Source organism: Durotheca rogersii (assembly GCF_024521655.1).
Source record: "Durotheca rogersii strain YMJ 92031201 chromosome Unknown GGS23scaffold_1, whole genome shotgun sequence".
Lineage (NCBI taxonomy): Eukaryota > Fungi > Ascomycota > Sordariomycetes > Xylariales > Xylariaceae > Durotheca > Durotheca rogersii.
The window spans coordinates 1,787,468-1,800,977 of record NW_026251232.1 but is presented as its reverse complement, the minus strand read 5'-3'; the positions used below and the strand labels follow the sequence as shown (position 1 = coordinate 1,800,977).

The 13,510-nt window shown below is 55.6% G+C and overlaps 3 protein-coding genes across 3 annotated transcripts; 2 read left to right on the top strand and 1 right to left on the bottom strand.

Moving 5' to 3' along the window:
* Nucleotides 1-1,544: 1,544 nt before the first annotated feature.
* On the bottom strand, nt 1,545-2,958 carry GGS23DRAFT_544991 (uncharacterized protein). The gene is made up of 2 exons (XM_051514951.1): nt 2,259-2,958; nt 1,545-2,123 (listed from the first exon to the last, which is right to left on the bottom strand). The coding sequence occupies exons 1-2, from the start codon at nt 2,880-2,882 to the stop codon at nt 2,046-2,048; spliced, it is 702 nt and encodes a 233-aa protein (XP_051377041.1). The 5' UTR covers nt 2,883-2,958; the 3' UTR covers nt 1,545-2,045.
* Nucleotides 2,959-3,610: 652 nt separating this feature from the next.
* GGS23DRAFT_22829 (uncharacterized protein) lies at nt 3,611-4,370 on the top strand. Its single transcript, XM_051512028.1, has one exon. The coding sequence runs from the start codon at nt 3,708-3,710 to the stop codon at nt 4,260-4,262; it is 555 nt and encodes a 184-aa protein (XP_051377040.1). The 5' UTR covers nt 3,611-3,707; the 3' UTR covers nt 4,263-4,370.
* A 972-nt stretch (nt 4,371-5,342) lies between these two features.
* Nucleotides 5,343-7,449, top strand: GGS23DRAFT_608983 (uncharacterized protein; the record flags this gene model as incomplete). The annotated part of the gene is made up of 4 exons (XM_051520242.1): nt 5,343-5,348; nt 5,793-5,873; nt 5,969-6,167; nt 6,307-7,449. The coding sequence occupies 4 exons, from the start codon at nt 5,343-5,345 to the stop codon at nt 6,918-6,920; spliced, it is 900 nt and encodes a 299-aa protein (XP_051377039.1). The 3' UTR covers nt 6,921-7,449.
* Between the last annotated feature and the right edge of the window lie 6,061 nt (nt 7,450-13,510).

Here is a 13,510-nt window from a genome sequence, read left to right as displayed (position 1 = left end):
CTCTGTGGTATGCGGTAGCGCTAGCGATTTCACGTAAAGCCGTTGTCGCTGCTGCCGAAATAGGGGTAAGGGGGGCGGGATTCTGGGTATATTATGGGGGAATCCGCGGCATCATCCGGCTCGGACCGCGAAATTGGAGCCTCCCCGGGCCCTCTAAGCACTTGGGGGTAGCGATTGGCGTCCGTGGCTGTCCGGGGCGTTGACTGGGCCGTTTTTACCCCATTGCGACGTCCCGGGGAATAGGGGTTGGTACTCAAAGGTCGAAAGGGTTCTATATATATCTTGGTCAAAGCCACATCCAGACAATACCAAATAGTGATAAAAGAAAATACACAATTTCCCCTTATTAAAAATTTACGAATGAGATACTATTTTGATTTTTAACCAAGGAGCTTTAAAAATAAATCCTCCCGCCTTCGTCTTTGACGCTTGGAGGCATTGTTGTTATTGTGGGATAGTTAGATCGCTTTAGCGCTGCCATTTGGGTGCCTATCCGGCTTTGGTCCTTGTTCAGACCCAGTACTGGCTCTGGGATAGGTAGGCATCATTTCCTCGCTGTCACCTAACGCGAATCAGCTGCTTCGGAACGGGGAGGACGGGAGAGGGGGCAATGCCAGGTACCGGCTGATTGGTATCACGGAAACAGTCTCCGCTGAGGAATTCTTGGTTTTGTATTTCGCCTTCTGCAGGGCATACGTTATATTATCCATCACGAATATCGGTTATTCACGTGGCCCTATTCTCGGTTCTATTTACATGCCATTCAGCCTGTAGCAGCGGGAAGTTGCTGGCTCGACTTGTCCCAGTAGATCCGAACCGGTTTTCGGCCCCTATCAACCCGCTCTCCCGGAACTTCGGTGGGGTGGCCCGGCCGGTCCTGCAGCCGTCCGACGACGTCGTTTTAAGGCCATGTTACATCCCGGTTGCCGAGCCTCATATCTCTCTGTCTTAGACTAGCAACATGGCAATCTCGTGGCTCAGCCGGCGCGAAAAGGGGGATGAGACATACATTACCGTTTGCTGATACTACAATCCTACTTGGGTGCCAGTATTACCTCACGGACATGTGTATGAGGGGGAGCCTTCGGGGATTGCCTGGGGCGCACTGGCTGTCACAAGACTCGTCTCGATGGTCGATAACAGATAGCATTGCTGCTATTGCCGCATATAGCACCGATGGCACAGGAGGACAAGACGCTTCCGTTGGGAAGAAGGTCACTATAACTAATAATGTATCCTCACCCTGCGTCCAAAGTGAGGATGGTACCCTGTCGTTCGTCGGATCTGCTTGCTCGAGTTGCCGGTGTTGGTAACACGTCTTCGTGCATTTATCGCAGCCAAACCTTCTAGGAGCCCAGTCTGTCGCAAGGCCCCTATACCTTTTCGAGGTACGTAGAAAGGACAACTGCCTACGCCGATGCTGTGCCTTTCACGTTCTCGTTGGTAATATATACGCGTTGTCTAGGGGTAAGTCTGGGGTACAGAAATACGAGGACTCGATGTCAACGGGAAGACAAGGGTGTATTGAAGAGGACCTGTACAAGTAAGGTGTCACGGTTGCAATTATAAGCTACAGCTAGCTGATCCCCAGGGCGAAGGCAGTTTATTTGGGACATTCATGTTCGTACAATGCAGCTATCAATCAACATCCGTCATGCAAGCGATAAGACTGGCGCCCCAGAGATCCCTCGGAGATAATTAATGCACCCATTTTCCATCATAGCAGGCTACAAAGAGCCAACAAGCAAACACCTAGTCTACGCGCGGTTTCAAAAAGCAGTCCATCTCGATCTTTATCTCGACCCTGGTTCGCGCAAATACTCGTACATATCGCCTCCCGGTCACGAAAACGCCTGGCCACCATTAGGTTATTGGAGGGCTGAAGGTCTGATTTCACATTTCGCGACGGCTGCCACTCTCCTCGCCTAAACCATCGACCTCTCTCTTTCTCCTTCTGCCCTGGGGCGAAAAATAGGATGTGGATTCCGAGCCGTAACGCCGATGTCCCGATAACCGTGCAATGCATGACAACTCGAGGCTGCCGTTTATGATAAGGCGATGGCGCCCCGTCGGTCCTCGCGCATGTGTAACAGGCCTTGACAGCCGCAGAAGACCAGGAAAGCCTGGACGCAAACGACGCCGTTTGTTAGCTCCTGTAACCTCTCCTGACGCAAACGAGGACCCGTTGGCGTTTGCCCGAACGGCGAAGTAGGAGACGACTGAAGCAAGGGAGTCACGGGGGGGACGGGAGAACTCACCGCATATACAATCACCGCGGTAAACAGGGTGCCCGCGACCGCCTGGCCGTCCTTGGGATCTCCTGCGCCGCCCATAAATTCGTGGTGGTTGCGCGAGAAGAGGCCGCCGAGGATCGAGAGGATGATGATGGCGAAGACGGAGATGACGACGCTGGGGGTGACGAGGCGGCTGGTCAGCGAACTGGATTCGTCGAGGTATCCGTCGCGCGTTGGATGCGTCTGGCACGGGAGCAGAGGAGGGGGGACGAGGCTCACCAAGACCATGCTTGCATCGCACCCACGATAGGCTTCATGATGGGCGATTCGTTGGCCCGGCGGGCTCGATGGTGCTGGCGGATTTCGTTTGGTGATGCGAAGGTTAGCCGGCCTCTGTCCGCGGCCGGATGGTTCGTTTGGGGGTGCTTCGGGTCTGGTGGAGTTAGAGCGGTGATTGGAAGGCGTCTCTCTCTCTCTCTCTCGAGGATGATGTCGTTTGTTGTTGGCGTCGATTTGACGTGAGACGATCCACCACAACGCCAGGCCAGGCAGACCGGGCTCAGGTACAGCTGAGGCTGGAGCACGAACTTGGGGCTGGAATTGGGGCTGGAGTCTGATTACATAACAGAGTGGTGAAGTGACCAACATTACGAGTCACGTGTAATTATGCAGGTACTGTATGTAGGTATGCCTTACATATGTACATGCACAGTTGAACCCCACAAGTCCTAATATTCTGTTATCTACAACAAATTCATGCATTTGTTATCTGCAACATACTCATATTCATACTGCGATCTGCGGACAGCACTGCGAGCTCATCTTCTCTTTGCCCTGTTACGGCAGCGAGTTGCGACTTGTTCGATTAGACGCTGGAAGACAAGGTAATTCCGCGACTCCCAGTTGTCCGAGCAGCGACTATTCCACCGAGAAGTTTCATTTCGGCCATCGTAGAGGTTGGTTCATGCAGGTCCTCGAGAAAGCATATCGGTACTACTGCCTGCTTCCTCGCGCAACCGCAACAAGGAGCAAGCCAGCAGAAACGTCACGAAAGTAAGTCCGGCTGGACCGAGGCGGCGGCATCACACCGGTCAACCGAACTCCCTAATTGGTCGCCAGGGGAGTTTGGCTAGCCAAGGTAGGGCGACGCCACCGGTTGCCGGCATGCTGGCGGTCATACCAATGTATCGCGGAGGTTGGGCAAATGCGTAGCGCGAACAAGTTCACGTTGGGGGCGGGTATTATTTCGTATTGGCCTGGCTGAGGTGGAGATGCCATGGATGTCTCTTTACGAGGTCCTTGTGCTATGGCCCCCAACGGCTCTGCCACATTAGCCGGCAAATTACTACTGTGCGTGATCGGTTGAGTGGCTTGCGATCTGAGACGAAGCTATTGCGATGCAATTGCGACGCAACCTACGTACGTATGCGCTCGCCACCACCGCTCTGGGCTGCTGCTACCTAGTATGTACGTATGACGATACGCGGCTTTCGTCGTCTGCGAAGACGGGCGAGTGGAATTGACTTGCTTCGTCGACGACTTTATTGTGAAGGGCTGGCTCTTGGTTTGGTTGGAGTACACACCGTCTGTCGTCAGACGACGGGCTGCCTTGGTGTACCGTGTACCGTGTGCGCCTCTGTCAGGGTTCAGCCGTGGGGGGGCTTGAATCGCGGAGTCTCACCGCTGACGTACCTTGTAGGATGGGTCACGGTCGCTCTAGGGTGCGCAACAAGGCCAACAAACTGCTCTGATTCTGTCGGCTACGGTCGACGGGTTTCGTTTACGGGGTGTGACGACGATTGCAGTGAGCTGAGCTGGAGAAGAGGGCTCCTCCGCGTTGTCGACCAATGGGGCCGGATGCGCGTGTGTGCGACGAGTCGAGTTGACCAGCCAGCAAGAACAAAAGAACGCCAGAGCCGCCAGACGCCGACGATGGCCAGCCTGAGCCCTACCCGGACCGTCCAATGGCTATCTCGCTCCCGCCTGGTCCAACGAGATTCCTGGCTTTGGAATCTCCCATACCCCTAATGAGGATAGCCTCTAGGCGCGAGACCGCCAAGCGCACTCTGGTGGTTTGCGCCGGTCTTCCTTCCGACCCTCACGATCACTTCAAGCATGGCTGTGCACTTATTATTGTGTTATTCTTAGAACAACACTGTCGCACGTCCACACATGCGCACTTCCAGAAGCGCGGAACACCGGGCCAATACGGCGACACGGCCGAGGACGAGAGAGAGCACACGCCTAGAGTAGGTATATGTAGCCCCGCCCGTAAGCGCGGGCACAGGCGCCTCCGCCGTCGAGAGCTTATCGCGGGCTTGCACCGTAAGTTTGCACATACTCATATACATACATATAGCACTCGTACGTACGCGGTGTATGGACCAGTGGCGATTTTCAAAGCCCGAGTGACGATGACGCCGACGTGAGGGATAGCTTGGGTACGACGGTGATGTGATGGCAGCGGCTAGGCAACCAAACACACGATATCTACTCGATCTCCGGTGTCCACGCGAGGAAGCACCCAATCTCGCCCGGGGTGTTACAGATACAGGAGCGTGGGCGAAGTTTGGAATCATCGCAAACTCGATCTGGTAGACGGAATCACGGTCGACTAACAGATCTAGGGGGAAGGAGGGGAAGAAGAACTGCTGATTCAGGCAGCGATTGACAGATATAGAAAAAAGTTTCAGGTGTTTACGGGCATCGTCTCTGCTCCCGCCTCTGCGGATAAAGAGCTTGGCCTCCTTGGCGTCCCATGTGCTCCCTGTCGTCCGCGACAGCGCAGCCGGGCCAAGACCTGGGCTTTATTGGACAGCGATCTGCTTGCCCTCCGCCAAACCCTGCTTGTCTAAATTGATTCGTCGCGCAACCCCCTTCCGCCTCTGAACCAGCCTTGGGCGAGCCGTGATGGCTGCCCGCCACTGGACACCGGGGCTCCTAGCAAACCCCCCGTAGCAAATCTCTGCCGGACTCTGGACACTGTAGATCTCCATGTAGCCAACCGAAGAGCCGGCCAGCGCTTCTCCGCGTCGTTTTACCGACAGATAAGAGCAGGGCCGGCCTCGCTGGTTGGTTGTACAGAGGGCGGGAGCAGATGACGAGGTGATGAAAGTAAGTAAGTAGTAACACCCTGCCCGGCCGACGAGGGGACGAGGGGCAGAAGGTGTACGTACAAAGGTTGAACGAGTATAAAAACTGTATATTCTCGACCGGCAGCCTGCCGCCTCCTGGCCACTTTCTTTGATACTCGCCCTGGCTTTCGGCTTCCCGCAGATAAATACAAGCCACGATCAGTCTAATTCGAGTCGCCCACCAAGAACTACCTAATCCGTCGTGGGTTAGCAGCTACCTACACGTATACGCCTAGCCTCGCTATACTACTGCCGGAACACACATATAATAAGCTGACCGCCGCTCGTATCGACACGACCGACAGATCGATACACACATATACACATATATACACACGTGCACACACACACACACACGCTCTGCAACCGATATATGCACTGCAGCCCCTCATCAGTCGCTCGTTCAGCTCTATACCCCCCACAGCTTCACAAGATGCGTTTGTCTAGCATCATTTCCGTCTCTGCCATCGGCGTATCCGCCGTACTCGGCCAGACCAACGTCACCGTAAGCCCCTTCGCCCCTCCCCCCTTCTCCCCCACGCGCATCACGCCGCGTCCCATAGGTATACTACATATACGGGTAGCTAACTGGGCGGTTAGAACGTAGGTGAGGCGCCTATTACCACCCACAACCCCGAAGGAAAGTCTGCCATTGCCGCGCTGCCGGAGCAGCCGTTCTTCAAAGGAGGCCTCGACGGCAACGTCAAGGGCTTCATTTCCGTCAAGTCGGGTGCAAACGGCTACGGCGTCGACTACGAGGTCTTCTTCACAAACCTGCCCAAAGAGGGTGGTCCTTTCAGTATGTTTGTCCCTCCCTTTTACTCGAATACAAAACCACCCGACACAAGCACAGCACAAGCATAGCCCCCTTTTTTCCCCTCGTCCCCTTTCTCCACCTCGTGGGTCAACCTAGAACAAAACTAACCCCCCTTGTCTAGCTTACCACCTACACGTCGACCCTGTCCCGGCCGACGGGAACTGCACCAAGACGCTGGCCCACCTGGACGAGCTCGGGCGCGGCGAGGACCCTGTGTGCGACCCGGAGCGCCCGGCGACGTGCCAGCAGGGCGACCTGAGCGGCAAGTTCGGTAAGGTCACGTCAGACCCCTACTCGGCCAAGTTCCACGACCCGTACACGTCGCTTCTCGAGGGCGACGGCGCGTACTTTGCCAACCGCAGTTTCGTCTTCCACTTCGCGAACAAGACGCGCATCTCGTGCGCCAACTTCACCGTCATCAGCGGTGACACGAGCGCGCCGCCGCCGCTCCCCATCGTGCCCAACCCCAGCACCTCGGGCTCCGATTGCAACGCGTCACCTGCCCAATCCGTGCCCCTAGCCAGCACCCCAACCGGCAGCAGCAGCGTCATCAGCGCCCCTATCAGCACCGGCACCGCCACCCCCGTCCTCAGCAATGATAGCATCACCAGCACCAGCGCCGTGCCGACATCCACCCAGACTTTCGTCCCCGTCGCCGCCGCGATGGGGCCCCTCAGCGCCCTCAAGAGCTTGGCCATCGCCCCCGTCGTCGTCGGGCTGATGGCTCTGCTGTGAAAGGGAGAGGGGGCAAAAGGAAGGGGAAATCACGCGCGAGCATATGTGAATTCCTAGGTGCCTAAGACCGCTTCAAACGGAATCGGGGAAAAAACGGAAAAGGAAACAAACGTTGCATGATTGACGTGGTCCGGCAGCGGCGTTTAAGGCGTAGCAATACCATACTGGGTGGGCTGGGCCACCGCAGCTCCCTCTCCCTCGAATTCTCGGACGATACACAACCAACAAACCCTTAATAACGCCGTCTTCATCGGTAGCCAACAGAAATAAATGTGAGATGATGGGGGGCCACGGCCGGAGTGATATTAGGTACTGGCGGCGGCGGCGGTCTCGCGCTATTTAAGTGGCACTGGCTGGCGGGCAAGCCTTGCTGGGGGGAGACAGGGAGGGGGGGGGAGAACGGATTCGGTCATTTAATCCCGCTTAACTTTTGTAATTCTCTGCACTTTTACTCATCTTCGCTTCTTGTCTATTCTTATTCTAATACGATGCCTTTCGTTATTCTCTTCTACTCATGCGCCCATCCCCGCGGAGCCGGGGCGTTGGTGACAGCCAAGAGTCTAGACAATTCCCGTCCAAGTGTCCGATTGTAGGTCCTGTGCAATTCTGAGAGAGCCTGGCGCAATTTCACGAAGCCCGCCTACCCGGGCGTGTCAAAAAAATACGATGCTTCGGGAAATATATGCAAGCCTAGATACGCAAGTCAAGTAAGCCAACTCGGGCAAATCAACTTGTTGACCCGCCGTTTGCCAAGGGGTGTCAAGATAAGAGCGGGCGCGGGCGGGAATGACAAGATCCCTCTATTTGCTACGTAGTCGATCCCCCCCCCTCCTCGCGGAACGATCTATCGAGCCTCCAATTCCGAGACACGAAGGCCATTACTGTACTAAATAGACGATCCCCGGCCCTCTCAAGCCTCATTAGAGGCCGCCCACCAAGAAATTCCTCGCAGGCTGGCAATAGTGCCGAGCCTGAAAAGATGGGGGCTCCTCTGGGTAGCTCTGGTGGGTATTCTATCGATCCCGGAATACGGGGCGGTGCGGATGCTTACTTTTCTTCTCTCTTTCCCTCCCTAGGCAGCAGAGCAGCTAAAGACGGGCCACCGCCAGTCACGCCGCCGCCCCTACGTAGTTTATCTGATCCGCGCATCCCATGATAGCGAATAGCTCATACGGATGTGCGCTGCTGGGCTCCATGTGAGCTTGTCGATCTCCTCTCCCCTGGCACGCCCGCTCCCCACCTGAACTGGGAAGCGGGATCTACTCGGCAGCATCGACGCCCATCACGTCGAGAAATTAGGGTCACGGGAGGATCCACGCTGTCTCTCCCTCCCTCCCTTCTCCAACTCCTCTCTGACGCCCTGGAGCCGGAGACAGCTCCGACCGGCCGTAGGCGAGCCGGGCCAGAGGTGGACATTCGGTCCGAAGTTCACGGACGGTGTCTTCGATACCTCGGGTCGTGCTGGTTTTCTTTTTTCCCCTTCTAGTTTATTTCCTCGCGAGGTCGTATTAGGGAAGCTGTTTCAGCTCTCATCGAGCGCCCAGGATATCCTATTGGCCTCTCGGGACGTTTGAGAAGCGGCGGATGGATAGGTTCCTAGCTAGCGAGCAACGATTCGCCCTAGAAGTGACCACCGCGGAGGCGCAGGACGGCCACAGTCGGATGGCCTCACCAGAGAGAGACCCTGATCAAGGGTCCTGGACCGACCTATCACCGTAGGTATATCACTCATACGGCCCAGAACCTCGCCACCAATCTCTGCGGTGGTCTGATTTACCCTGCTATTCTCCGTCCCGTACACTATCGTAGGGAGCAACAGGGGGAGAAAAAGGAACCTGTAGGACACATCCCCAGCCTGGATGCCGAATCAGTAATATGAGAGAGCAGCCAATGTCTGCTCGTTAGGGCTGATGATCTACAAGCTACTTTACCTTGTGATCGGTCACAGGAGTCCATGTCTCTCCCGCTCTTCCACTCACTCCCGCAATGGCTTACCCGGTTACGACCCCAGAGTGCAGAATCGGCCTTGTCTTTGATGTTTTAGAATGTGGCTTAATACTTATCGAGTCGTTGGAGCCTAACCCTTCGATTCGTCGCCCTCTGTAGATATCTAAGCGCTGCGATTCCGAGGTGACACCTCAAGATTGGTCCCCCCCCCGCCAGTAGCGACAACTGAGTCTGTGAAGCGAAGCAATTATCGAGTGACCGACTACGAGAGTTGATCATATCCAATTTCAATTTCTCTGCCGGTGTGAAAGGCTAATTTGGCTCTCGTGCAGGTATGAGGATTCTCGAACCACTTCTTGATAACTTGGAGAGAAGAGGGGTGGCCAAGCTATATTGCAATTGTCACATTGTCATTTCGACACCGGTATTTATTGTCTTGTTCACTGGAAGTCTACATGGTTACCCCCCCCCCCCTCTCTCCCTCTCTCCCTTGCACCGTTGCTTCTTCCGGCGTGCCGGGCTCTCAGCATGTATGTGTGAACGCTGGCCATATTGTCGTTTGCTCTCCTGGCCGTCCCCAGAGACTAATATTGATGCTACGTAGCAGAAAACGGCATACGTACATGTAGGTTATATCTGATGAAAAGCAGCACGCTCATACGGGACCGGCTTCCCCAACGCACGGCCCCCCGTTCGGGGGCGAGGCATAAGGCAATAATATACCGTGACGATGCTCAAAGCAGTTATGGGTGGCGCCCTTGGGTATGCTACCTGGGAGACCGAGCGTGTGCCCTCACCTGAAAAGCATATGCCTCGAAGCAAAGTGCATACGGTACACATCGTATTATTGGTACCGAGGTGTGGATAACGCGACGTCGATGAGGCTTTGCGCCATTCCGTCTGAGGAGATATTGAGCCGGGCGTTACGTCCGGCGTGTCCCTCGACGATAGACCTCCGAAGGTGGCTGCTCGTTCACCAGGAACGTTCCTAAAACGGATGTGACTTTGCCAGTCCCGACCTGTTCTTGGTATCGCTCACCCGAAAACGGTAGATCCTCGAGATCTTACATATGTTGTGCCTGCCAAGACCAACTGGGCTTTTCGGGTACACAGATCTGGTGCGGATGCAGCCCGACTTCTAAGGGTCCAGTCCGTTCCCCTTACATACATACGTACGTCGCCACGGGATGGTGTCCCAGGCTTCCCAGCCCTTCAAGGATGCAGGAGATCTGACCCTACCGCGTGCGCGCGCGATGGGAGCCGGGGTAAGCTGAGGAGGAAGAGGAGGAGGAGGGGTACCTTTGCACGTTCTCAGGTCGCGGCTGAGGTTTCGAGAGGGCCAGGGGTGTGGCATCACTACTTGGGTATCTCGCCCCCAATCAGGTCGGCGGACTGAAAGCTGAGGGCGAGGGGGGCCGAGGGATAGAGCTACATGTAGGTATATCGCCGAAGGAGTTCGGACGTTTACACCAGGGGAGGGAGTAGGAGGGAGTGACGGGCTGGTAGGGGATTCGTAGCCTGGCAATGCGCCCTAGCTGAGTTGCCTGAGCCTTAACCGACATGATTATACCCACGCAGCCTATAGGTACTCTAGCGATCGACAGATCTCCAAAGATGCAGAAGGCCAGCCTTGTCGTGCTATCTTCCTAAGCAGCATGGCCCCGGTTCTCGAGCGGGAGGCCTATGTAAGTCGGTTCCAGCGTTCATCCAGCAGCTGAGGGATGATGTCAGCTAGCATAGCGGCGGACAAGAGAACCAGGATACGACTCGGGGTCTTCTCCTCTGACCTGTGCGAGTTCGCAGCGACAGATCTTCGGGGACCTTCGGGGTTCTTCTGCACTTTCCAGCGCTTCCGAAGAGGTCCACTATAGCACAGCATAGGGGACACAAGTGCACCTATCTCGTATCTCTGGTCACCTCGAGTCTCTTGGGGTTGTAAGGATTTGTGGCTCAGAGCGCTGCCGTGTTCTACGAGGAGGCAAATGCGAGATGCAATCCGTTTGCTTAGCAGAGCAGCTGTTCCATCGCAGCTGATCGATGCAACACACCTGCAGGGCACATCAAAGCTAAGCTTCCTGACAACGAGTGTAACTCAGCCACACATGCCTCGATTCGCCCGAAGCCATTGATTCACTCGTCCGCCTGTCACGACGCTAGTACGTCCAAGTCGATGGAGACAAAAGAAACAAAACCAAAAAAAACCAAACCGGTGAGGCTTGTGGAGAGAGAGACACACAGACAGGGAGAGAGAGGGGGAGGGGGGGGGGGGCAAGGTCATGCGTGACCCGACGGCTTTTTCACTAAAAGTAATGCAACTCTTCGGAACTCGAAACGGACGAAATGTTTGAATCTCAGATTGCGATAGGCACTGATGGCTCTCGTGGTCATAGCTGGCTCAAGCGGAGTTGCTGTATGCCCCTGTTATTGGCCCAGGGCTAGGGGTATGAACTCGAGCCTCGTGGGCAAATATTGCCAAGGGCTTTGTATTATACAGCTATCGAGTTCGGGGGGGGAGGGAAGGGTTGCATGACCTGGGATTCTGAGAATGGGTAAACCCCCTAAAAGAGACTGCGAAGGGAAGAGACGCTCCAATAACTGCCAACTGACTGGGTTGGGCGTCCCTGGACTCTCGAATCCGCGGGAACCCCCTCGCATGACTCGCTCTCTTTGTCAGCAATGAAACCCGGCCGGGAAGGTGAAGTAATTAATAACACCGTCTGCTAAGTCGATCTTCTGGCCTTGGCGGATCCTTAGCAATGGGGCCTGTCCGTGATGAAGTCGCCGCAAAAATTCTACCTACTACGACAACCCTGACTTACACATCCTCTCGCCGGGTTCCACGAACAACTTCCTCTCCCGCTGCCGGGGAGCTCAGAGGCGCAAGCGTATCTGTTGAACGTCCCCCCCCCCACCTGTCCCTCTCCGGTAAGCGCCCCCATAAGATTCTAGCTGCTCGAGGCGGGATGTAGCAGTGGCAGTGAGACCACACACGGGTCGGCGGCGGCGGCGGTGGTGCGGGCCTCCCTCGAAGATGTGTGCTCGCTTGCTGGCTCGCTCGCTCGCTCGCTTGGTCTAGACGCAGTGACTTGCAGAAAGGTTGTGCCCATATGACGCACACCCTCATGTCCTGAGGTCGCCGACCATTTTCTCACAAGCAGCAGGGATCGACTTCTCTAGACGACTACGTACCTCGGATACTCCCTCAACTCGTACTGGGGTTGGGATCGATGGGCTGTCTATGGGTCAATACGCGGCATAGTCGATGACAGCTGCAGCCAACCCGCCTGAAGTACGGAGGGCTCGCAGCTCTTGGCCGCATTTTCGCGGCAAACTCATCCCACCCCCTTGTGGCGATTGGGGACCGAGTGTGTGCGTCCAGATACCGAAGCCGTTGCAATCGTCTTCTCCCCGCAATGCTTGCCTGAGGGAGGCCCGAAAGAGGCCCCCCGTCGACCTATCTAAGCTCGCGAAGGGCGGCAGTCCACTAGGCCTCTGCCAAATAGGATGGCTCCCCTATCTGAATCCATGTCTTACATGACCCTTGCAAGTCGTAATAGCGTCCGCATACTGCCCACGCCTCTGCCGTGATCGGTTGGGGCGTGCCTAGTCCTGTGCTGCCCAGAGAGAGCCTCCTCGGTACAATGATGAGGTCAATTTGGACATCGCTCCAACCTCGAAGTTGTTTCCCATCGTCGTCGGACAGCAATTTGAATAGCAGTCTTACCGAGTACACCGTCGACCTGAGATGCGCAACAAACTGCATAGTTCGCCCGATGTCTTCCAATCATGCCGTATTTGCTGTCCCTCTCTCTCTCACCCCCCTTGCAGCTGACACACGCGTCTCTTAATCTGATTAAAGTGTGTGAGGGTTCACTAGCGTACGTCAACCGTCTCCGAAAACCTCGTGTAGAAAAGTAAGCTTCGAGCTATTCTCCTCCCGCTCTCGCTTCTAGTCGGAAATTTTCCAGCAACCCACAACCTACTACCCGGCGGGACGGATGTTTTCGATCAGCAAGAGAAAAAAAAAATCCCGGTACGTATTGGCGTCGTTTCTCCGAAACGGGAAGAGCCCAGGTGTGTCAGACCGATCGAGGATCCAATAGTCTCCCTACCGAGCCCTCATTATCAGATGCCTGGGAGGTATCCCTGAGGGAACCGTCTCCAGCTACAATGTATCAGTAGATCGCAGTCTATAGCGTACGGTGTGCTGCGCCTACTCTTTCCTTATCGACTCGCCAAGATGCCTGTACGGTCATACGCTTCGTGCTAGGCTCTTCCAGCTTCCAGCATGTCGACACGACCAATGGTCGACACTGAATGACTCTCGCACACCACGCCACTACGTCGTTGCTGACCCGTACCGGCAAGAAGATGTAGGGCGGGTATCACCCCACGTCCTTCCCCGTGCTTTCCGATTTGGATTCCGAGTGTAGCGAGAGAAAGGGGGGAGGGAGAGAAGAGAGAGAGGAGGGGGGGGGAGGGGGGTGGAAGAGGGGGGCCGAGACTCGAGTATAAGACCCTCGACTGGATCCAAGATGGCAGGAAGAGAGGACACTCCAAAGGGCGCCACATACGAGATCATTCCTAACATAAGAATCACTCTTGACCATCTTAACCTTTAGTGGCTAAGGGGCTGAGGCGTG

Excerpts from the sequence above, each read along its gene's own strand:
- GGS23DRAFT_544991 (XM_051514951.1), bottom strand. The coding sequence starts at position 2,882 with ATGTTGGTCACTTCACCACTCTGTTATGTAATCAGACTCCAGCCCCAA. Across the intron at positions 2,124-2,258 it reads CCGCGGTGATTGTATATGCG|GCTTTCCTGGTCTTCTGCGG; the intron begins GTGAGTTCTCCC and ends GTTTGCGTCCAG.
- GGS23DRAFT_22829 (XM_051512028.1), top strand. The coding sequence starts at position 3,708 with ATGACGATACGCGGCTTTCGTCGTCTGCGAAGACGGGCGAGTGGAATT.